Consider the following 26,064-nt stretch of genomic DNA (forward strand, 5'->3'; position numbering starts at 1 on the left):
CTAGGTGAGAAGAAGGTCTTTTCTTCTTGGCACATCTAAAGGGGTATTACCAGAATCAACTTTTAAGTCTGATTTCATGGGGCCAAAGCATTCAGACCCCCACTGATCATGAAAACGGGGGTTATTTGTCCGAATCTCCTCTACACTACACCCCACACAGTGAGGAGGAGTTCAAATGGAAAGATAGCTGAGCATGCATACTGCTGCTCCATTCAACACTATGGGACTGCCAGAGATGGCGAAGTAGAACACCCAGATGGAGCATCAGCATGCATGCTCAGCCACTGCTCCGTTCAAGCTCTTCCTACACCAGGCGGTGCAGTGAGGAGGAGCAAAGGATATGGGATCCCTGTGTGGGATCGTGGGGAACTGCGCAGTAAGACTGAAACCAATCAGACTTTAATCATCTCCCCTTTAAGACTGACTACAACCTTTTAACTGCAACTCTTAAAGTAACCTTCCAGTTCTGAGACAAATTTTGTGGAATTATAGTACCTGGGGTCCTGAGTTATTTGTGTATGGCCATCAATCTTCCAAATCCTGTGGCTCGGCTCTGGTGATCCAAATTGGCCATGGCGCACCTGTCGCTAATCCATGCACTCTGTACATCAGTATTTAGCCACTATGCTTAGTGATTCGTCAGGGCTGCTTACAGGAGCAGCTGTGGCCAATCAAAGCAGTCTATAATGTCTTAGACTACCAAAGCACCATCAGGGTTTAACAATGCAGTCATCTTAGATCATGGAAGCGGGGTCATGGGAACTGGCAGATTGGACTGAATAGAGGAGGGCACCAGGAACCATAACCTGTCTCCGTCCAATCCCGGGACCCAGGAACAGAGGGTTGCTTTAATAATGTAAGTTCTACACTCAATGATGTCATCAGCTACCCTTTAAATGGCACTGGGGAGTGATGCTGATGTTGGGTAACTGTTGAAGAAGATGGTACAGGAGAATATGTTATATCTGCATTCCCTATCTTGTATCTGCTCTACACGTTAGTGGAGTTTATAATAAAGGAAGCTCAAAAACCTCATACCCGGAAATGCTGCGTTATGTCCACTTCACATGGTCTCATATTACAGAGACGACTTTCCTTAAGCAGTTTACACTTGTCATTATCATTGGAGATTCGTGTAGATATTCCCACGCCGCACGTCTTTGTACATGAGCTCCACGGGGTGGTCTGAATGATACAGTTATTTTGCCAGGATTCACTTTCCCCTCCGTAAACTGGAACATTGAGAGACAAAAAATGTATCAGATAAAATATAACAACAATATTATAATAGCATGTATTATACCCTCACGATGCAGAGAAGAGAATTCGCCTAGTTAACAGAGTTTGAGAGTTTGCCTGCCCATATCACATCTTAGAGGCGGTACAACAGGGTACTAGAGCCTCAATGCTCCCCGTATCACATCTTGTATCCAAGCTAGAGGTGGTACAACAGGGTACTAGAGCCTCCATGCCCACCCGTATCACATCTTGTATCCAAGCTAGAGGTGGTACAACAGGGTACTAGAGCCTACATGCCCACCCGTATCACATCTTGTATACAAGCTAGAGGCAGTACAAAAGGGTACTAGAGCCTCCATGCCCACGTGCATCACATCTTGTATCCAAGCTAGAGGCGGTACAACAGGGTACTAGAGCCTCAATGCCCACCCATAACACATCTTGCATCTAAGCTAGAGGTGGTACAACAGGATACTAGAGCCTCCATGCCCACCCATATCACATCTTGTATACAAGCTAGAGGCGGTACAACAAGGTACTAGAGCCTCCATGCCCGCATGTATCACATCTTGTATCCAAGCTAGAGGCAGTACAACAGGGTACTAGAGCCTCCTTGCCCGCCAGTATCACGTCTTGTATCCAAGCTAGAGGCGGTACAACAGGTTACTAGAGCCTCCATGCCCACCCGTATCACATCTTGTATCCAAGCTAGAGGCAGTAAAACAGGGTACTAGAACCTCCATGCCCCCTATATCACATCTTGAATACATGCCAGAGGCTGTACAACAGCGTACTAGATCCTCAATGCCCACCCGTATCACATCTTCTATCTAAGCTAGAGGCGGTACAACAGGGTACTACAGCCTCCATGCCCACCCGTATCACATCTTGTATCTAAGCTAGAGGCAGTACAACAGGGTACTAGAGCCTCAATGCCCACCCATATCACATCTTGCATCCAAGCTAGAGGCGGTACAACAGGGTACTAGAGCCTCCATGCCCACCCGTATCACATCTTGTATCCAAGCTAGAGGCAGTACAACAGGGTACTACAGCCTCCATGCCCACCCGTATCACATCTTGTATCTAAGCTAGAGGCAGTACAACAGGGTACTAGAGCCTCAATGCCCACCCATATCACATCTTGCATCCAAGCTAGAGGCGGTACAACAGGATACTAGAGCCTCCATGCCCACCCGTATCACATCTTGTATCCAAGCTAGAGGCAGTACAACAGGGTACTAGAGCCTCCATTCCCCCTATATCACATCTTGTATCCAAGCTAAAGGCAGTACAACAGGGTACTAGAGCCTCCATGTCCACCCGTATCACATCCTGTATCCAAGCTAGAGGCCGTACAACAGGGTACTAGAGCCTCCATGCCCACCCGTATCACATCTTGTATCCAAGCTAGAGGTGGTACAACAGGGTACTAAAGCCTCCATGCCTGCCCGTATCACATCTTGTATCTGAGATAGAGGTGGTATACAGGTTACTAGAGCCTCCATGCCCACCTGTATCACATCTTGAATCCAAGCTAGAAGTGGTACAACAGGTTACTAGAGCCTCCATGCCCAGTGACATCACGTCCTGTATCCAAGCTAGAGGTGGTACAACAGGGTACTAGAGCCTCCAAGCCCCCCGTATCACATCTTCTATCCAAGCTAGAGGCGGTACAACAGGGTACTAGAGCCTCAATACCCACCCATATCACATCTTGTATACAAGCTAGAGGCGGTACAACAAGGTACTAGAGCCTCCATGCCCGCCTTTATCACATCTTGTATCCAAGCTAGAGGTGGTACAACAGGGTACTAGAGCCTCCTTGCCCACCCGTATGACATCTTGTATCCAAGCTAGAGGTGATACAACAGGGTACTAGAGCCTCCATGCCCCCTATATCACATCTTGAATACAAGCCAGAGGCCGTACAACAGCGTACTAGATCCTCAATGCCTACCCGTATCACATCTTGTATCTAAACTAGAGGTAGTACAGCAGGGTACTACAGCCTCCATGCCCACCCGTATCACATCTTGTATCCAAGCTACAGGCAGTATAACAGGGTACTAGAGCCTCAATGCCCACCCATATCACATCTTGTATCCAAGCTATAGGCGGTACAACAGGATAATAGAGCCTCCATGCCCACCCGTATCACATCTTGTATCCAAGCTAGAGGTGATACAACAGGGTACTAGAGCCTCCATGCCCCCTATATCACATCTTCAATACAAGCCAGAGGCCGTACAACAGCGTACTAGATCCTCAATGCCCACCCGTATCACATCTTGTATCTAAACTAGAGGTAGTACAACAGGGTACTACAGCCTCCATTCCCACCAGTCTCACATCTTGTATCCAAGCTAGAGGCGGTACAACAGGTTACTAGAGCCTCCATGCCCACCCGTATCACATCTTGTATCCAAGCTAGAGGTGATACAACAGGGTACTAGAGCCTCCATGCCCCCTATATCACATCTTGAATACAAGCCAGAGGCCGTACAACAGCGTACTAGATCCTCAATGCCCACCCGTATCACATCTTGTATCTAAACTAGAGGTAGTACAACAGGGTACTACAGCCTCCATGCCCACCTGTATCACATCTTGTATCCAAGCTAGAGGCAGTACAACAGGGTACTAGAGCCTCCATGCCCACCCGTATCACATCTTGTATCCAAGCTAGAGGCAGTACAACAGGGTACTAGAGCCTCCATTTCCCCCTATATTACATCTTGTATCCAAGCTAGAGGCAGTACAACAGGGTACTAGAGCCTCCATTTCCCCCTATATTACATCTTGTATCCAAGCTAGAGGCGGTACAACAGGGTACTAGAGCCTCCATGTCCACCCGTATCACATCTTGTATCCAAGCTAGAGGCCGTACAACAGGTTACTAGAGCCTCCATGCCCACCCGTATCACATCTTGTATCCAAGCTAGAGGCAGTACAACAGGGTACTAGAGCCTCCATGCCTGCCCGTATCACATCTTGTATCTAAGCTAGAGATGGTATACAGGTTACTAGAGCCTCAATGCCCCCTATATCACATCTTGTATCCAAGCTAGAAGTGGTACAACAGGTTACTAGAGCCTCCATGCCCACCGATATCACATCCTGTATCCAAGCTAGAGGCGGTACAACAGGGTACTAGAGGCTCCATGCCCACCCGTATCACATCTTGTATCCAAGCTAGAGGTGGTACAACAAGGTACTAGAGCTCTCTTGCTCACCCGTATCACGTCTTGTATCCAAGCTAGAGGTTATACAACAGGTTACTAGAGCCTTCTTGCCCACCTGTATCACATCCTGTATCCAAGCTAGAGGCGGTACAACAGGTTACTAGAGCCTCCATGCCCACCCGTATCACATCTTGTATCCAAGCTAGAGGCAGTACAACAGGGTACTAGAGCCTCAATGCCCACCCATATCACATCTTGTATCCAAGCTATAGGCGGTACAACAGGATACTAGAGCCTCCATGCCCACCCGTGTCACATCTTGTATCCAAGCTAGAGGCGGTACAACAGGGTACTAGAGCCTCCATGCCCACCCATATCACATCTTGTATCCAAGCTAGAGTCAGTACAACAGGGTACTAGAGCCACCATTCCCCCTATATTACATCTTGTATCCAAGCTAGAGGCAGTACAACAGGATACTAGAGCCTCCATGTCCACCCGTATCACATCTTGTATCAAAGCTAGAGGCCGTACAACAGGTTACTAGAGCCTCCATGCCCACCCGTATCACATCTTGTATCCAAGCTAGAGGCAATACAACAGGGTACTAGAGCCTCCATGCCTGCCCGTATCACATCTTGTATCTAAGCTAGAGATGGTATACAGGTTACTAGAGCCTCCATGCCCCCTATATCACATCTTGTATCCAAGCTAGAAGTGGTACAACAGGTTACTAGAGCCTCCATGCCCACCGATATCACATCCTGTATCCAAGCTAGAGGCGGTACAACAGGGTACTGGAGGCTCCATGCCGACCCGTATCTCATCTTCTATCCAAGCTAGAGGTGGTACAACAAGGTACTAGAGCTCTATTGCTCACCCGTATCACGTCTTGTATCCAAGCTAGAGGTTGTACAACAGGTTACTAGAGCCTTCTTGCCCACCTGTATCACATCTTGTATCCACGCTAGTGGCGGTACAACAGGTTACTAGAGCCTCCATGCCCACCCGTATCACATCTTGTATCCAAGCTAGAGGCGGTACAACAGGGTACTAGAGCCTTCATGCCCACGCGTATCACATCTTGTATCCAAGCTAGAGGCGGTACAACAGGGTACTAGGGCCTTCATGCCCACCCGTATCACATCTTGTATACAAGCTAGAGGCGGTACAAAAAGGTACTAGAGCCTCCATGCCCGCCTTTATCACATCTTGTATCCAAGCTAGAGGTGGTACAACAGGGTACTAGAGCCTCCTTGCCCGCCAGTATCATGTCTTGTATCCAAGCTAGAGGTTGTACAACAGGGTACCAGAGCCTCCATTTCCACCCGTATCACATCTTGTATCCAAGGTAGAGGCGGTACAACAGGGCACTAGAGCCTCCATGCCCCCCATATCACACCTTTTATTCAAGCTAGAGGTGATACAACAGGGGACTAGAGCCTCCATGCCCCCTATATCACATCTTGAATACAAGCCAGAGGCCGTACAACAGCGTACTAGATCCTCAATGCCCACCCGTATCACATCTTGTATCTAAGCTAGAGGTAGTACAACAGGGTACTACAGCCTCCATGCCCACCCGTATCACATCTTGTATCCAAGCTAGAGGCCGTATAACAGGGTACTAGAGCCTCAATGCCCACCCATATCACATCTTGTATCCAAGCTATAGGCGGTACAACAGGATACTAGAGCCTCCATGCCCACCCGTATCTCATCTTGTATCCAAGCTAGAGGCGGTACAACAGGGTACTAGAGCCTCCATGTCCACTCGTATCACATCTTGTATCCAAGCTAGAGGCCGTACAACAGGTTACTAGAGCCTCCATGCCCACCCGTATCACATCTTGTATCCAAGCTAGAGGCAGTACAACAGGTTACTAGAGCCTCCATGCCTGCCCGTATCACATCTTGTATCTAAGCTACAGATGGTATACAGGTTACTAGAGCCTCCATGCCCCCTATATCACATCTTGTATCCAAGCTAGAAGTGGTACAACAGGTTACTAGAGCCTCCATGCCCACCGATATCACATCCTGTATCCAAGCTAGAGGCGGTACAACAGGGTACTAGAGGCTCCATGCCCACCCGTATCACATCTTGTATCCAAGCTAGAGGTGGTACAACAAGGTACCTGAGCTCTCTTGCTCACCCGTATCACGTCTTCTATCCAAGCTAGAGGTTGCAGAACAGGTTACTAGAGCCTTCTTGCCCACCTGTATCACATCTTGTATCCAAGCTAGAGGCGGTACAACAGGATACTAGAGCCTCCATGCCCACCCGTATCTCATCTTGTATCCAAGCTAGAGGCAGTACAACAGGGTACTAGAGCCTCAATGCCCACCCATATCACATCTTGTATCCAAGCTATAGGCGGTACAACAGGATACTAGAGCCTCCATGCCCACCCGTGTCACATCTTGTATCCAAGCTAGAGGTGGTACAACAGGGTACTAGAGCCTCCATGCCCACCCATATCACATCTTGTATCCAAGCTAGAGTCAGTATAACAGGGTACTAGAGCCTCCATTCCCCCTATATTACATCTTGTATCCAAGCTAGAGGCAGTACAACAGGGTACTAGAGCCTCCATGTCCATCCGTATCACATCTTGTATCAAACCTAGAGGCCGTACAACAGGGTACTAGAGCCTCCATGCCCACCCGTATCACATCTTGTATCCAAGCTAGAGGCAATACAACAGGGTACTAGAGCCTCCATGCCTGCCCGTATCACATCTTGTATCTAAGCTAGAGATGGTATACAGGTTACTAGAGCCTCCATGCCCCCTATATCACATCTTGTATCCAAGCTAGAGGCGGTACAACAGGGTACTAGAGCCTCCATGCCCCCTATATCACATCTTGTATCCAAGCTAGAAGTGGTACAACAGGTTACTAGAGCCTCCATGCCCACCGATATCACATCCTGTATCCAAGCTAGAGGCGGTATAACAGGGTACTGGAGGCTCCATGCCCACCCGTATCACATCTTGTATCCAAGCTAGAGGTGGTACAACAAGGTACTAGAGCTCTCTTGCTCACCCGTATCACGTCTTGTTTCTAAGCTAGAGGTTGTACAACAGGTTACTAGAGCTCTCTTGCCCACCGATATCACATCCTGTATCCAAGCTAGAGGCGGTACAATAGGTTACTAGAGCCTCCATGCCCACCCGTATCACATCTTGTATCCAAGCTAGAGGCGGTACAACAGGGTATTAGAGCCTCCATGCCCACCCGTATCACATCTTGTATCCAAGCTAGAGGCGGTACAACAGGGTACTAGAGCCTTCACGCCCACCCGTATCACTTCTTGTATCCAAGCTAGAGGCGGTACAACAGGGTACTAGAGCCTCCCTACAAGGGGTCGGTTCTCCACAATAAATGATCCTTTAGCTCTGATATTGTAATCACTTACTTATATCAGTATTACAATCACACAGAGAAAGTTTCATCCTATCTGACAACTTATACAGGAGAGATGTTACTGACAATGAGTGTGTGTGTGTGTATATATATATATATATATATATATATATATATATACACACACACACACTCCTTCTAGGGGAGGGATGTTACTCACAATGAGTGCATATACACTGAACGATCACTGCATTAGGCTCATCAACTCAATAAGAGGTTGATCAACCTTTTTGAACAATCATGGTTTTCACACATCAGGGATTTATTCCAATGGTGTCGAACATCATCCATACTCATCTAGACCCATGACCACTGCAGCAGCTCCATCAGTTTGTGTACATTTTGCTAATAAGTTTTTTGTTAAGTTCTACAACTTGCAATGATATGAATTGAATACAATCTGGCACCATCCATGGAAAGTGTGCGATAACATATAAGATCCTGCGGATAGAAGTAATGTGTCATTAGTGGAAAAACCGTACAATTCTGTCACCAAACCAACCTGGGGCAGCGATGTGCCGTGGAGATGCTTTCCTGAACCTCTTGGAGTCGTCACATATCCATTGCTCACAACACTTCCCAGCCATTTTGACCCGTTTGGGGTTCTGGCACCACACCAGTGGGGGCCGCGAGTTCATGCAGAGAGGGACGCAGCCTATATCCCCATTTAGGCATGTGCAGTTGAATTTGCAATTTGGCTGAAAGCTCTGGCCAGTAACGTACCGCACACCGTTGAGAAGACAACCAACTCCCGACATCTCTACAAATACACAGCAAAGAGTAAGAGAGAGCGAGGTTACAACTGTTATCATGCATAGTCTCAGCACCAATACAGCCCCCCCTACAGAGTGCAGGAGCGTGGCCCCGGGCCCCATAGATTGTATGTAACACGTTGCTGCCTTCCATTTATAATACTGATGTGTTTATGAAGCAGAGAGGCCTTTGAACCCCCAAAGACACATGGGGGCCAAATTGCATCTGTTACCGCTACACCCCTGTGGCTATGCCCCTGAATGCCCACCTTTACATAATGTGATATTAAGGTCCAATATTCTGTGCACACCCATTTCTTAATATATATTTGTAGGGGTCCAAGTTCCCTTTTACTGATATTGGGCTCCAAATCCCTTGCATAGATGTCAATGATAAGATTCTGTCTACCTGCAGTCACCACTAGGAGGAGCTCAGAAGCTTACTGCATACTGTGTTATTATTAAGGTTAGACATTAGGAAACTTAAGCTCCTCATGGAATGGAAAACTGAATGCACATGTTGTCTTTGGTCAAAATTGAACCTAGGACCCCAGCACTGCAAGGTAAGGGTGCTAAATACCGACCCACCACACTTCTTCCTTCTCTGAGGAGAAGAACATGAAGAAGAAAAACAAAGAAAACATAAAAACTCCATTCAGATATTGTTTGTGGACAGATTTCACCTAGGACTTCATCACGGCAAGGCAACAGTGCTAACCACTGAGCCACCATGCTGCTTTCTTCTTCGGAGGAAAAGAACAAGGGCAAGAACAAACACATAGAGAACATACAAACTCCATATAGGTGTTGTCCTTGGTCAGATTTGAAGATAAAACCGCAGCGTTGCTAACCACTGAGCTACATCCACTGAAGAGCCACCACCATGCTCTTAAACAGTGTTCCGTATCTGTTTTAGGGGTTTTTGAACTTTCAGTTCAGTTCAAACCCAAAACTTCCGATGAAATTTGGGAAACTGGCTGAAGCAAACTTGCTCACCTCTATTAAGGGGATTATCTAGCCTTAAACAATTGATGCCCTTTCTTCAGATTAACCATTAATAGTCCTCCACTCAGGACTTCTGCAGTTTAACAGACCACTGCACTTGTGCATGGCGCTTATGTGTAGCAGAAGCACATAGCTCTGTTCCTCTGCACTTTGCCCCCACTCAACGGAAACTCAGCCTGTAATACTAATTGTGGCCACTGCGGTGGGAGCGAAGCTGTGTGCACAAGCACTCTAGAGTGCCTAACAGCTGATCGGTGGGAGTCCTGAGTGGCAGACCCCTGCGTGATCTACTACTGACAGCCAATCATGAAGACTGTGGACAACCCCTTTAATCTCAATGTATAAACAGTATAGAGTAAGCTCCTGAGCTCCCCCTAGTGGTGGTTGGAGGTAAAATGTTATCTTGTTGCCAATTGTGAAAAACAGGGGATTTAGATCTCGGTTTCAAAAGAATTAGAGCTCCGACTGGTATAAAGAGATATTAGATAACTTAGCATAGAACTTTAGATCTAAATTGAGGAAACAAAATAACCTAAAAAATAATTCAACTTTACTAATTGATAATTAATATAATTAACATTCTGCAGTGAAGAGAATTCTCAAAAAAAATCTTATTCACATTGAGCAGCATAAAACACTGCAGCCTTTAGCCTCCCCCCCCCCCCCCATCCCAATGCGCAAATGTATTCCTGACAATGAGGGTGAAGTCCAATCAGCATGTTACACAGCAGATTAATGTATAGGTGTTAAGAAAACTGTAGATCAATGTATCAGTTAATTGTTTTTGCTATTTGATTGTAGACTAAGAAGATATAGCATGCTGCTAGTATAAGTACTGCAAGTGTTAAGTGAAACCATTTCTTTATATCAGAGAGTAGTAAGAGATAAGACAGAAGATAAAATTGTCCCTCAGACCCCCTCCCTTGCATACCTTCCCAGTGAAATCATAAGGTTTCATTGTATATTATAGTCACACCTTATGTTAAACATTTTAATTGTAGCCTATCATGTATTCTAATTATTCTTGGAGGTAGATACTTTTCCTGTGATGTCATTTATGGTATATAAACCACATGCAACTTTGAATAAATTAGAAATAATTTGATACCGCAACAAGGCTGGTGTGATTTGTATTTCTCCTGAGGGCCCGTGCTTTCTACATGAGATCTGAGATTGTCTTCTCCTTGGTAAATACACAAATTCTCCTTACATATTGGTCCTTCCAGCCAGAAAAACTCACGGCAGAGGGAAAGGACAATCTGACTGTGAATAGATGGGTCTGAATTACTCTCCGATCATTAAAAGACTTCCGTCTTGCTTAGATGTCATTAGAGGCCAGTCATCCTGTCTGAAACAGTGACGTTTTTCCGAACTTTTTCTTTGATATTGTGTTATAGAGTAACTAATAATATACAAAAAGGGCGGCCACCTACTAACATATTGTAATATTTGTATTGTTGTCTTATACTGCATGAAGCGAATGTGTGAGTGATTGAGATAAGCTGATCCGACACATGGGCACTGACCTCTTGGCCGCATTAAGGACCAACCTTGCTGTGCAGGTTGTTTTCGGACAAGACCCTTGATTGTGTTCAATGTTCACAGGCCCTACTTGGAAAGGCAAGAAGGAGTCTTTGTGTATATAGCGAAGCACTGATTTTGGTCAGGATCCTTTGCGGTTCCGCTGTATATTTTAGTGGCCAAAGGCTTGTTTTATGTTGTTTGTCTCTTAAATCAACGTCAAGAACATAATTACTAACGATGGGAAATACAAACTGTAAGGAATTCTCTTGTGCATGTCTCTGTTGTAATTTTTTGTTGGGGGAACAGTTACTGGGGAATGTCTGAACCTACATGGTGGGATAGAACTGGTAAAGCCCTGAATTTAACTTTTACAAAAGGAGTGACGAGCACCATTTTGGTAGATATGTGTCAGATGATGGACTATGGGGATCAAACTGAAGCAAAGAAACTTACCTGGGCAGACAAATACATATTTTTTTATCCCTCTCGGGACTGAGTGTAAAGGATGGACTCAGGCATTATGGACCACAGCAGCCTAGGATTGGGGTTATACAATGTCAAGGACAGATGCACAAAGTTTTTTTTTTAAATAATAAAGGCAGTAAACTCCCCATGCACGCATAGCAAATATTGTAATCAACTGTTGATCACACTGCAAAATCCTATCTTAAAAGACCAGAGGTTGTTTGCTATAAGTGCATGGGTATCTGGAATAAATCCTTAGGTCATTTCTTTATACAAGTAATTCAAAATAAAATAGAATATATGACCAGCTAGCTTTAGAAAGGGGAATATGAGGAAAAGAATAAATGGTTAAAGGATGCTTGATTCTCGCAAACCTCTGATAAAGCTGCAGTTTCACTTACACCCTCACCCCTATCTTTCAGCTTTACAGTTCACTGAGAAGAAGGGAGGGGGGAGTGCGTGACTGACTTTGCAAAAATCTTACAGCTGTACTCACTTGCGTGAATTGAAAAGAAACTTGTAATGAATCAAGTGAATTATGCTGTCTTAAAAATAGGAAAGATAGGAATTTTAAAGTATAATCTTGCTGTTATTTGTGCAGATCAGTTCTGTGATTGGTTGGGCACATCTATACCTGCTAAATGGTGTTACTGCTATGTTTTCTCTGTGAGAATGTCCTGTAGGAGAAATGAGTTATTGATGACCTCTAATAAGACCTGAAGGTTCCTATGAATATTACAATGATACTACAGTTATCTGTAGGAGTCTAGAAACAGTTAAAGCTTTGTTTATCTTACTTCTTCACCTCTCCTTGATAAGAGGAATTCCAGAGGGGGGTTGTTTAGGTTGGAGGATCAAGCAATTCTGCAGATGGTTGGAGTAGTAGTAGTTGTGTAAATTTTTATGCTATGCAGTAAACATTGTGTGTAGAGAATTATATGGTTATTAATATTTATGTGAGAGAGAAAGACTTGACCGCACGGATGGATGAAAGTTAATGACAAGTGTTCAAGCTGTGATAAATGTAAAATGTATGATTACGCTTTTCAACTCTACCTACACCCCACAGATAAGTGATCAATGTTATACATTGAGTTTGCTGTTTCCACCTGGGGTAAAACCATTTTATATATGTATTTGAGACATAATTTTACTAAGATACTGTGTTGATGTATTGATCTAAAGTGGTGAATGTTAAGAAAATTGTAGATCAATATATGAGTTAATTGTTTTTCCTATTTGATTGTAGACTAGGAAGATATAGCATGCTGCTAGTATAAGTAGTTGAGGGGTTAAGTGAAACCATTTCTTTATACCAGAGAGTAGACAGAAGATAGTCCCTTAGAGGCCTCCCTTGCATTCCTTCCCAGTGAAATCATAGGGTTTCATTGTATATTATAGTTACACCTTAAAAGGTGTAATGTATGTTAAACATTTTAGTTATAGCCTATCATGTATTCTAATTATTCTTGGAGGTAGATACTTTTACTGTGATGTCATTTATGGAATATAAACCACATGCATCTTTGAATAAATTAGAAGTCATTTGATACCACAGCAGGCTGGTGTGATTTGTATTTCTCCTGAGGGCCCATGCTTTTACATGAGATTTAAGATTGTCTTCTCCTTAGTAAATACACAAATTCTCCTTACAATAGGCTCAGAGGACACAATCCAGGACAACTTGTCATGTATTGGCTTCTACTCCTGCTCGCTCTGGGCTTGTAGGTCTGGGAGCCGGTCCTTATCAGTGGATAAGACCACCTTTCAGACTCAATAACTCCATAACATTCAAGTTATCTTGAAGATTTTTCCCTAAATCTATATATTCATCTTCTCAGCTACCCCCGCTCTATAACCTGTTGCTCACAGATGGGACGCCATTTTCAACATGACGGATATTCTCTATGCACATTAGAACTTCATTATTTTCTTACAGATCTGCATTCCATCCATGAGTTGAGGCGGGGTCAATCCCCAGATAGCACGCCACACTCCATATTTACCTTTGGCCTCATGGGTAATGCCCCTCTTCCCCGTTCTCCCCGAGGCACCTATATGAATTATTGTCTGTCACTGCACCACTTAGGAGATGTGACTGTTACTGAGCTCCGCCCCTTGCTTAATGATTGACAGATTCCTTCTGCAAGGATTAGGAAGGGAAGGGGCTGAGTAAGACTGAGAGCAGAAGTGCAGGGCGAGTCTGATCTGAGTGGCTGCCCATTTGACGGTCTCGGGCTCGTTTGCCTACAGCAGAAAGGTGGAAGCGCTGCCAGAAGAAAATCATTGTATGACACCTCCACGTCTGAGTGCAGATCTGCCAGCGCCAATAGTTAGTTAGGCTGATTTCACCTGACAGACTTCCATTAAGGGCTGTGCGCCCTAATTGTGGGAGAAAAAAGTTGCAGATTCTGGTGCATCCAACCGTGGCCCAATAACTTCTGACTTGTTTCCATCTTTGCACTTGTACTACCACTACTTCTGCAAAATGGCAAGAACGGTGGGTGGGGCTTAGCAGATGTGAGCAACTCCCCCATGTACTATCATTTAGACCAAAAAGTGGAGTAAACTATAGCGCCAATCTGGCATTGATTAGAATTTTTTGCTCAAGGGCAGAAAGAAGAAGCAGCAAACATATTGTAAGGAGGGCGCCGCTGATATCATTTATGCATCTTCTCCAGTGCAGCTTAGATGAAGACCTGCATGTGAAATGCCAGTCTTAGTCCCCCCACTCCCGTATCCATGAGGAGAGGTGCAATAGTAGCACTGGCTGCCATTGAGTCATAGAGCAGTATACTAGCACCCCCTAGTGACCAGTGACTTATTTTATCTTTCCAGCCCAGTCTGAAGGTACGGGATACTTACGTCCGCAGACGCCTACTTCGTACCTCGGCACGTCCCTGCTGTAGTCACAGTATAGCCCCTTGTGTGTGTCACATGTGTCGGCCTCCGTGCAGTTTTCCCCCAGCTGTTTGCCACATGTCTTACAGCAGTCGCAGCCATCCATGAGCAGGCTGACCCCGGGTGGGCACACGGGTGGGTCTGGAGGGCACTCGCACGGCCACCTGCAGTACTGAGTCCTAGTGTACTCTTCTGAGACAGCAGGGACAGGCGGCATTGTGGTGGTGTTTTGTAAGAGGACCTGCAATGAAGGACACAAGAGACTTATTAATAAAATAAACCAACAGTAACATAAAGGAAGGCAAACAAAGGCTGCAAGCCTGCACAGACCAACACTGCTCACAGCTGAGGGTTTGCTACAATTATACCCAGTACAGACAATTTTCTATGACCTAGATACATCAGCAGCACAAGTCTCTTTCCTGACAGACCATAACAATGTATTAGTGCAGGCGAACAGGGGAGCCCCTACCATGAGGCCACCTGAGCCTGCTGCCTCGGGCAGCAGTCTGCAGGACCTCAAGGGGGCAGCAGCGCTTGCCACTGGCCTGGTAAGTCACTGGCATGGCCGGTATTTATTCTTTACCGGCCATATTAATCGCTAGCTGCGAGCCGACCAGGTAGCAACCCAACAAGTATTCAACTCACTGCATCTGTAGTTCCAGTCTGGCAGCCACCGCTGATCAGCACGCACTTCGGGCGGAGAGGTCAGGGGTCACAGACTGACTACAGCAACTACCAGACCGAACATACAGACAGACTGAGTTAAATGCTTGTTGGAAGTCCACTACAAGACACTATTCTTTTTGGGGCCACTATTGGGGTCACTGTTACTATTGGGGCCACGAAGGGGGATACTATAACTCTGTCACTTCAGACAAGTCTCAATGGTTCAAATATCTGTTGGGTATCCGGTATTTGGCATCTTCAATGCCTATAAAATGTGAGGTTTTTTGGTGGGAAGGGGAGGGGGCGCCATTTCACACTTTGCCTCAGGCTGCATAAAGGATTGAGGCCCCCCTGCAGAGGATTGTCTACATTGTAGCAAACCCTCAGCTGTGAGAAGTGTTCTGCTACCAAATCCACATTGGAATCTGCTCTGTTTTTACATCCCGTTAGACACGTTGTCGTTCCTACAGTGTGGATTAACGGTAGCAAATAACGGAGATGGAACAATACCTCCGTAGCGCCACCTTTTAGAAGCCTTGGAACGATGACTGGGAATTGAAAGCCCTCTAGCGCGATGCGTCCCATGCCTCTCACCAACCAAGCCAGAGATCTACTGCCCACTGATAAGTGGGGAACCCCCCGAAGCAGCTGTCTGTGTATGGATGCTTGCTTGGCTTTCAATTCCCAGTCATTGTTTCAAGGCTTGTATAAAGAGTCTAACATTGGCTTACAGGAAAGCTGCTTTCCAATAGGTGGCACTCCCTTATTTGCATATTACCCAGAGCAGCATGCATGGCCTTATACGTCTCCTCACTCGCCTTTAATCCTGAGCGCACAGAGTTTAAAATCCACATCATGGAAAAAAAGAATTGAAGGGTTTTCCGGGGGAAAATACTATTGATGGCGTGTCCTCTGGATACGTCACCAATAGCTGATCAGCCGGGGTCCACCGCTTGGGACCCCGACCGATCAGCTGATTGTGCACCCGCTGACAATGTCGTAAATACACAGAGATCGGAGCAGAAGCAAATGCCCCAACCCCAGGGTAGTGGCCGGCGCCCTTTATTTCAACGAGATTCCCGCCCGCTGACATCGTGCTCACCCGCGTGAAGCATGCCAAAGTGTCTGTTTTCTGCCTGTGGAACTCCCTGACAGCAAGCAGAGATTTTGACATGGTAAGGAATTAAACAAAGTAGGTCGGGAATTTGCAGTAACTGCGCTTTATTAAAATAAAATCGTCATCCTTTAAATCCAGCGGCGCGGTTTGCTGGCGGCCAGCCCGTATCCGAACGAAGTGTTAACTGTGCTAAGCTGCGCAGGAAAAGACTGCGCCCGTGGGATCCGATGTCAGTCATCAACCCCGTGCTTACATCTGCCATACACAGCGCTCTACACCCGGGTAGTGTTGTATCGCCCCCTAGTGTACAGTCAGTATATAACCCCATATAGAATGTCTAGTCAGTATACAACCATGTATACTAAGTACACCCACATATAATGCAATCAGTATATAATAACCCCATATACGATGTACAGTTAGTATATAGTGATCTTGTATATAATGTGCAGTCAGTATATAAATCAGCATATATAATATATAGTCAGTATATAATAACCCCATATATAATGTATAGTCAGTATATAATGTCCAGCTGGTGACATCATCGGGGATCAGGATCTCCACACAATAGAGCCGAGGGCTATCCAGCGGTGCAGTGCAGTCCAGACAGACCGTCCGTCCGTCCACCGCAGCTGCTGCGCACCACTGCCAAATCTCAAACACACGAAGAACTGCCAGATGGTGCAGCCTAAACTACTGTACGTTCGGACCTTCAGCTGGAAGGCAGTGGGAGAACTACATGTCTCAGGGTGTCATCATCAGACATTTTCTCCCAATGTACTTTCAATATTCAGATGCAGCAGAGCTGAGTTTGTCACGGTCGTTTCTCTTTTCCAGTCAAAGTAAGATGATGCGGCAAGTTTACATGAGAAACAGATAACATAGTGACATCAGGGAATATGACTAGCTCAGCTCTGCTACATCTAGTAGCTCTTCCTGGTTGCTGTGCTCGTATAATAGCCCTCAGAGTTGCAATAATGCAGTGTGTTTAGTGTCAGTGCTGGGGTAAATTTTAGTAAATTTGATGGGCCACACCCTCAAATGCCAGGCCTCGCCCACTTTTTGAAATGGTGTCGTAAACCCTCAAAAATTGCACATTTGGCATTTGCACGAAATTTGTGACTTTTTTTACACCAGCATCCTGGCATAAGAGGGTTAATACATATGCTGCAGTGCATTTACAGAGCATCTACTAAAACCCTTGATGCTGAGTTACATCATATCCTCTTCTCTAGTCACATCCAGAGCTGCATTCACAATTCTGCCATTTTCTAGTCATTACTGCCCCCTGCTGGTTCAGTACCTGCACAGGACAATCATTACTTGGGATGCATTGTCTGTAAATCACTACATTTCCCAATGTACTTCAGCAGGGGGCGCTATAGGTAGAGGAGTAAATGGAGACACCCAGCCCCCAGTACAAAATCTGTGCCAGGGCCCCTTCTTACCATGTGCCATTTATAATACTGGGGTCTTCTGAGGCACCAGGGCCCACGTACAACTCCCACCTCTGCACCGCTTGTAGATTTGCCCCTATAGGACAGCAGCCTAGCTGGAAGGAGTGGGGGGTAATCGGACATCACGGATATATGGATATCAGGGCTACCGATACCTTTATTACTGCTCCTCGGGGGTCCTAGAGACTCGCCCAGTTTGCCCCACAATCACTCTACAGATCTATTATTGCACATTAGCGGGATTGTTGCGGGGTGGCGTTTTCTCTAATTGTAAAGGCGTGTGACTTGTGTGATGTGGCAGGACTGACAGCAGTTTATGGACAGGCGCTTGGCAGCCATATTATATGAGGAAACAGAATCTGACACTCGCTAGATGTCATGTAAAGGGGGGAAATGCAGGATTGCAGCAGCCGTCATCTGACATTTCTCAAGGATCTGTCAAATCCCAGTGATCCCTGAGCGAACACTGCTGCTGTTTATGGTGGACGGAGTTATGTCCCTGGAGCTGCAGACATGAAACATCCTATGTGTGAAAACTATGTATCAAGTAAATCAAGTGCCAGACTAAGGAGAAGAAGTAGTGGACTAAGTACTAAGGAGAAGAAGTGCCGGACTAAGTACTAAGGAGAAGAAGTAGTGGACTAAGTACTAAGGAGAAGAAGTAGTGGACTAATTACTAAGGAGGAGAAGTGCCAGACTAAGTACTAAGGAGGAGGAGTGCCGTACTAAGTACTAAGGAGGAGAAGTACCAGACTAAGAACTAAGGAGGAGAAGTAGTGGACTTAGTACTAAGGAGAAGAAGTGCCAGACTAAGTACTAAGGAGGAGAAGTAGTGGACTTAGTACTAAGGAGAAGAAGTACTAGACTAAGTACTAAGTAGGAGAAGTGCCGGACTAAGTACTAAGGAGGAGAAGTGCCGGACTAAGTACTAAGGAGGAGAAGTACTAGACTAAGTACTAAGTAGGAGAAGTGCCGGACTAATTACTAAGGAGGAGAAGTGCCGGACTAAGTACTAAGGAAGAGAAGTGTCGGACTAATTACTAAGGAGGAGAAGTGCCGGACTAAGTACTAAGGAAGAGAAGTGTCGGACTAATTACTAAGGAGGAGAAGTGCCGGACTAAGTACTAAGGAAGAGAAGTGTCGGACTAATTACTAAGGAGGAGAAGTGCCGGACTAAGTACTAAGGAGGAGAAGTGCCGGACTAAGTACTAAGGAAGAGAAGTGTCGGACTAATTACTAAGGAGGAGAAGTGCCGGACTAAGTACTAAGGAGGAGAAGTGCCAGACTAAGTACTAAGGAGGAGAAGTAGTGGACTTAGTACTAAGGAGAAGAAGTACTAGACTAAGTACTAAGTAGGAGAAGTGCCGGACTAAGTACTAAGGAGGAGAAGTGCCAGACTAAGTACTAAGGAGGAGAAGTGCCGGACTAAGTACTAAGGAGGAGAAGTACTAGACTAAGTACTAAGTAGGAGAAGTGCCGGACTAATTACTAAGGAGGAGAAGTGCCGGACTAAGTACTAAGGAAGAGAAGTGTCGGACTAATTACTAAGGAGGAGAAGTGCCGGACTAAGTATTAAGGAAGAGAAGTGTCGGACTAATTACTAAGGAGGAGAAGTGCCGGACTAAGTACTAAGGAAGAGAAGTGTCGGACTAATTACTAAGGAGGAGAAGTGCCGGACTAAGTACTAAGGAGGAGAAGTGCCGGACTAAGTACTAAGGAAGAGAAGTGTCGGACTAATTACTAAGGAGGAGAAGTGCCGGACTAAGTACTAAGGAGGAGAAGTGCCAGACTAAGTACTAAGGAGGAGAAGTAGTGGACTTAGTACTAAGGAGAAGAAGTACTAGACTAAGTACTAAGTAGGAGAAGTGCCGGACTAAGTACTAAGGAGGAGAAGTGCCAGACTAAGTACTAAGGAGGAGAAGTACTAGACTAAGTACTAAGTAGGAGAAGTGCCGGACTAATTACTAAGGAGGAGAAGTGTCGGACTAATTACTAAGGAGGAGAAGTGTCGGACTAAGTACTAAGGAAGAGAAGTGTCGGACTAATTACTAAGGAGGAGAAGTGCCGGACTAAGTATTAAGGAAGAGAAGTGTCGGACTAATTACTAAGGAGGAGAAGTGCCGGACTAAGTACTAAGGAGGAGAAGTGCCGGACTAAGTACTAAGGAAGAGAAGTGTCGGACTAATTACTAAGGAGGAGAAGTGCCGGACTAAGTACTAAGGAGGAGAAGTGCCGGACTAAGTACTAAGGAAGAGAAGTGTCGGACTAATTACTAAGGAGGAGAAGTGCCGGACTAAGTACTAAGGAGGAGAAGTGCCAGACTAAGTACTAAGGAGGAGAAGTAGTGGACTTAGTACTAAGGAGAAGAAGTACTAGACTAAGTACTAAGTAGGAGAAGTGCCGGACTAAGTACTAAGGAGGAGAAGTGCCAGACTAAGTACTAAGGAGGAGAAGTGCCGGACTAAGTACTAAGGAGGAGAAGTACTAGACTAAGTACTAAGTAGGAGAAGTGCCGGACTAATTACTAAGGAGGAGAAGTGCCGGACTAAGTACTAAGGAAGAGAAGTGTCGGACTAATTACTAAGGAGGAGAAGTGCCGGACTAAGTACTAAGGAAGAGAAGTGTCGGACTAATTACTAAGGAGGAGAAGTGCCGGACTAAGTACTAAGGAAGAGAAGTGTCGGACTAATTACTAAGGAGGAGAAGTGCCGGACTAAGTACTAAGGAGGAGAAGTAGTGGACTTAGTACTAAGGAGAAGAAGTACTAGACTAAGTACTAAGTAGGAGAAGTGCCGGACTAAGTACTAAGGAGGAGAAGTGCCAGACTAAGTACTAAGGAGGAGAAGTACTAGACTAAGTACTAAGTAGGAGAAGTGCCGGACTAATTACTAAGGAGGAGAAGTGTCGGACTAAGTACTAAGGAAGAGAAGTGTCGGACTAATTACTAAGGAGGAGAAGTGCCGGACTAAGTACTAAGGAAGAGAAGTGCCGGACTAAGTACTAAGGAGGAGAATTGCCGGACTAAGTACTTAGGAGGAGAAGTGCCGGACTAAGTACTAAGGAGGAGAAGTGCCGGGCTAAGTACTAAGGAGGAGAAGTGCTGGGCTAAGTACTAAGGAGGAGAAGTGCCGGACTAAGTATTAAGGAGGAGAAGTGCCGGACTAAGTATTAAGGAGGAGAAGTGCCGGACTAAGTACTAAGGAAGAGAAGTAGTGGACTAAGTACTAAGGAAGAGAAGTGCCAGACTAAGTACTAAGGAGGATCAGTGCCGGACTAAGTACTAAGGAAGAGAAGTGTCGGACTAAGTACTAAGGAGGATCAGTGCCGGACTAAGTACTAAGGAGGAGAAGTAGTGGACTAAGTATTAAGGAAGAGCAGTGCCAGACTAAGTATTAAGGAGGAGAAGTGGCGGACTAAGTATTAAGGAGGATCAGTGCCGGACTAAGTACTAAGGAGGAGAAGTAGTGGACTAAGTATTAAGGAAGAGCAGTGCCAGACTAAGTACTAAGGAGGAGAAGTAGTGGACTAAGTATTAAGGAGGATCAGTGCCGGACTAAGTATTAAGGAAGAGCAGTGCCGGACTAAGTATTAAGGAGGATCAGTGCCGGACTAAGTATTAAGGAAGAGCAGTGCCGGACTAAGTATTAAGGAAGAGCAGTGCCGGACTAAGTATTAAGGAAGAGAAGTGCCGGACTGTTCCTACAGTTCTAGTTTTATGTTCAGGATCTTACTTACTGCTTTGACTTCAGATTCCTGACTGTAACAATCCGTCTTTTTCCGCATTCCTGATCTCTTAGCCAAATGTTACTGTGAAATAGCAGATCTCTACATTCTTCTGGCAGCGGCTTCTCCCCGGTCACCGCGGAGCCCAAATACCATCCTGATGAGATTCCATCTTATAGAATGTTTTTTCATTTCTGTGGTTGACTATTTGTTTGAAGTGTGCAGGGTCCTTATTAGCGAGCTGTAGGGGCTACGGGGGTCTTATACAGTCCAGAAGTCATGCTCATATAGCAGAGAACAAAATGCTATGCTCCAGTGTAACTTACACAATGTGACAACTGGGGCCTCAGCCATGGGGGCCACTGCTGCAGGACTGTGCCATCTACACAGACGCTATTTATCAGCCCCCATCCAGCAGCGTTGGACTCATTTGTATTTCAGATCTGCAGCAATCCTTCGTGGTGTAGATTCCACTGGGTGATGACATCATTGTGCAGGAATACCGGTCCCTGCGGACAGGAAGCTTCTTGTAGTTCCTGCAGATTAGATGGCGGTGCTGACATGTTCTGAAAGGCTGACAGGAAGGGGTCAGCGATTCATGCTGCTTGCACCAAATTCTGACCTCCCATCAGCAACAGAAATCTGGACCCATCTGCCCACGAGATGTTTTTCCGCTGCTGAGTGATACAAGTTTTGCGCTCTTTTGCCCGCTGGAGTCTTTCTGTTTCTCTTAGACACAATGGTGCTGGAACTGGTTGTCTGCTGTTATACCATCCGTGCGGAGGAACGGCGAGTTGTGCGTTCGGACACGTTAGTTGGAGCTCCAGCGTTGTATTCAGCTGACTGGGCAGCCTGTTGGTCAGAACGATTCCTGACATCCTCCTCCGACCCCTTTCAGTGATGAGTTGTTTCCGTCCACAGGATCCCCTTCCATGGGATGTTTTCCTCGATCACGCCATTCTTTAGATACTCTCCACACCATTACTTGAGAAAACCCCCTGCGGTCGGCAGTGAGCCCCGGCTAGTCCAGCACCGATGACCGGCCTTGCTGGAAGTCACTCCGATCGCTGGATTTTCCCATCTAATGTGGATTCACACTGAAACTGATCCGCGGAAAACTTGTCACGTGATTTTATTCTCCGGGGTCACGGGGGGAATTACCGTACAGGGGAGCGCCAATTGTGAAAGGGCCGAGTGCTCCAATAAAAGGGACGGGGCTCTGATAAAGGATCAGGGTGTCTGTAATAAGGGGTTGGGGATATAATAAAGTGGTCCTTCTGTGTATATTCAGATTCTGAGATCTTGATATCGCCATCTAGTGGTCATAATTGATACTAACATATAAAAGCAACAGGCAGATGCAGTAGAGTTGAATTAGAGCTGACTTAAGGGTACTTTACACGGGGCGACCAGCGCCAGAATTCTCACTAGGAACAGTAAGTTTGGGCGATAGTCGCACTGTGTACACGCGGCGGCCGCTGACACTGAAGAAGAATTCGCTCACTTGTCGGAGTTGCTTAGTTTTTAGCAGAACTAAGAGCCAAGTGACAGTCGGGCCGCTTAAACAGGAGATGCTCAGTGAAGGACTCCTGTGTACTGTGAATGGCGGCAGCCGAGATGATGCGACTATTCCGGTGTGAAGGCAGCTTTACAAGGACACTTTGTATGAAAACGGCCTCCATATCTGAGGCTCTTGGATACAATGTCATTCAATAGTTTAATCCATCTGTATGAGTAACATCCAGTAAGTTCTCTTTTCAATCACATGGGGGCGCCGCTGACACGCAGCTAGTGAGTAACACAGGAGTGATTTCATGTTGATGTTTGCAGCAGCGTGGCGATGAGGAGCTCGGCTCTGCTGCATCTACATGTGCGGATTATAACAGGATGTAGCAGTGTGGATTCTGTCTTTTAACCCTTTGTTCTGTGCAGTCTGTTGACTCTCTAAGTTCAGGATTGTGTTTTAGACCAGATTCACGTGCTTCTTAGGCACATCTAGCAATGGACACCATACAGACACTCATCTGTGCGCCGCACGAGCTGCGAGGACCCTGCACGCTGCGCGCTCCATTCTCGTCCGTCAAAATGGTTGACAATAGACTATCATGCATGTGATACTCTCATAGGCTGTAAGTTGGAAACGGAGCAAATCTTTGGCCCAAACCATTCAAGGTTTAAATGTAGACGGTTAACTAATTTATTAGGCAAGGACCAGCGCATTTCATGCCCGAACCGGACCCTTCATCAGATGAGTCTAGTGATTGGTTGGGTACTCAGGGCTAGGAGAGCTGCAGATCAAATATTGACGGACTATGAAGAAAGCTGGGGGTCAAAATTCCAATAAGAGAATCAGAATGCTGCGAGGTCTGTGCTGCAATCCTGCTTGTGAGCAGCAGGTGGCGCCCTATCTCTTCTCATACTATATGACGACAAAAATCAGCCTGGACTCAGGACTCAAAAGGGAGAGATTTAGGCTGCCGGCGCATCTGCACTGGAACCTTCATCGGAGACCCGGAACACAATACCGAAAGAAACAGTACTGCATGCAGCGCTCCTTCCAGTACAATGCCGGGCAGCTGAGCGGAAACTGAACATAATAGTCAATGGGGTCCCTTAGCACTGTTTAGTCTCATAATGAGATGGCCCATTCAGCAAGGGGATTCCCCTCTCCTGCTCCCCAAATGGACCCTCGCTACACTAGAATGAAGTGCCACAAATGTTCCAAGGAGCATTCGCCTTTTAATACATTTGGCGCATCTTTAGGCCGTCTGTGAGGCCCAATACTGTATGAGATCGTTACCCGCGACGAGCGGCCATAGATTCCAGATACAAATTAGGTCAGTTTCTGGCATGAAGTGTAATAAATCTGTTGGCCGGGCCAGGTCCCTGCCGCTAAGCCTGAGCGCCAGCACAGTCAGAGTTAAAGGGCTACAAAGTTACATCTTTTTGCTCAAGTACAACTTGTATCCACAAATCGCTGCCGACGGCCGGACTTACTGATGTACGGTAGAAGGACGGGTACAAACACCACTGCCAGGTAGAAGGTGCATCGCTATATGGAGGAGCATCGTCCAGGTGCATAATACTCATGAACAACCAGTTCCACCTGACCGCATGCGGGGAAGGCAAGTATTATACCTGCACAGAGGTGAGGCATACAAAGGGTGTCGGACCAGCTGATAGATGTAGTGCACCATGCAGGCTTACTGCCTATTAATGACGCCCTATACAATTCAGCCCGGCGGGTTGCCTTTCACCTCATAAGAGAACCTCAATGGCAGGAGTGCCCGAAGCCTTTATGCTGCCTGAGGCAAAGTATGAAATGGCCGGCACCGAGCTCCTGGCCGGCACCTGCCATCCCCGAGCTCCTGGTCAGCACCTGCCATCCTCGAGCTCCTGGCCAGCACCTGCTATCCTCGAGCTCCTGGCCGGCACCTGCCATCCCCGAGCTCCTGGTCAGCACCTGCCATCCTCGAGCTCCTGGTCAGCACCTGCCATCCCCGAGCTCCTGGTCAGCACCTGCTATCCCTGAACTCCTGGCCAGTACCTGCCATCCCCGAGCTCCTGGTTGGCACCTGCTATCCTCGAGCTCCTGGTCAGCACCTGCTATCCCCGAGCTCCTGGCAAAACAGAAAGTTTTAAATAAAAAAGTTTGTGCTCGTGGAATATGAAAGAAGATAACCCAAAACAAATCGTCAATCCGGTGAGAAAGAAATCAGGATGACTCTTACTCCGGAGGATGGGGGTGTATTATGCAAGAAGCCCATTCTTTGAAGTGTCGATTCCTCAAAGTCCTCCCGGTCGCGAATATTACGACCGGGAGGACTTTGAGGAATCGACACTTCAAGGAGGGGGCTTCTTGCATAATACACCCCCATCCTCCGGAGTAAGTGTCATCCTGATTTCTTTCTCACCAGATTGACGATTTGTTTTGGGTTATCTTCTTTCATATTCCACGAACACAAACTTTTTTATTTAAAACTTTCTGTTTTGCCTTTTTTGGGGGGATTGTTCTCCTTGCAAGAACCCCCTACATTGTCGTTGCAGCTCTCCTTACCCACGAAGGATAGGAAAATGCTAAAATGGGTAACCCACCATTAATCCTCTGGTGCTATTTGAACTGCTGTGGTTTTCAAGATCCTGGCAGGCACCTGCCATCCTCGAACTACTGGTTGGCACCTGCCATCCCGGAGATCCTGGCAGGCACCTGCTATCCTTGAGCTCCTGGCCGGCACCTGCTATCATCGAGCTCCTGGCTGGCACCTGCCATCCCCTAGCTCCTGGCCGGCACCTTCCATCCCCGAGCTCCTGGCCAGCACCTGCTATCCCTGAGCTCCTGGTTGGCACCTGCTATCCTCGAGCTCCTGGTCGGCTCCTGCTATCCTCGAGCTCCTGTCTGGCACCTTCCATCCCCGAGCTCCTGGCCAGCACCTGCTATCCCTGAGCTCCTGGTTGGCACCTGCTATCCCTGAGCTCCTGGTTGGCACCTGCTATCCCTGAGCTCCTGGTTAGCATCTCATTCTCTGTCAATCAGCTTCAGGAGAACAAGGTGCCAACATACTGTACTGGAGCTCTCCGTTGTCCGCCTCCTTAGC

The 26,064-nt window shown here is 46.5% G+C and overlaps 1 protein-coding gene across 1 annotated transcript in view; it reads right to left on the bottom strand.

Annotated features, from left to right (window-relative positions):
- The window catches only part of CCN4 (cellular communication network factor 4), a 63,606-nt gene that overhangs the window by 2,518 nt on the left and 35,024 nt on the right, over positions 1 to 26,064 (bottom strand). The window contains exons 2-4 of the mRNA XM_066578771.1: positions 14,465 to 14,741; positions 8,356 to 8,613; positions 1,039 to 1,232 (exon numbers count right to left, since the gene is read on the bottom strand). Of these exons, the coding sequence (XP_066434868.1) occupies positions 1,039 to 1,232; positions 8,356 to 8,613; positions 14,465 to 14,741 (729 nt within the window). The remainder of the gene's footprint in view (positions 1 to 1,038; positions 1,233 to 8,355; positions 8,614 to 14,464; positions 14,742 to 26,064) is intronic.

The sequence above is a fragment of the Eleutherodactylus coqui genome, chromosome 9 (genome assembly GCF_035609145.1).
Source record: "Eleutherodactylus coqui strain aEleCoq1 chromosome 9, aEleCoq1.hap1, whole genome shotgun sequence".
Lineage (NCBI taxonomy): Eukaryota > Metazoa > Chordata > Amphibia > Anura > Eleutherodactylidae > Eleutherodactylus > Eleutherodactylus coqui.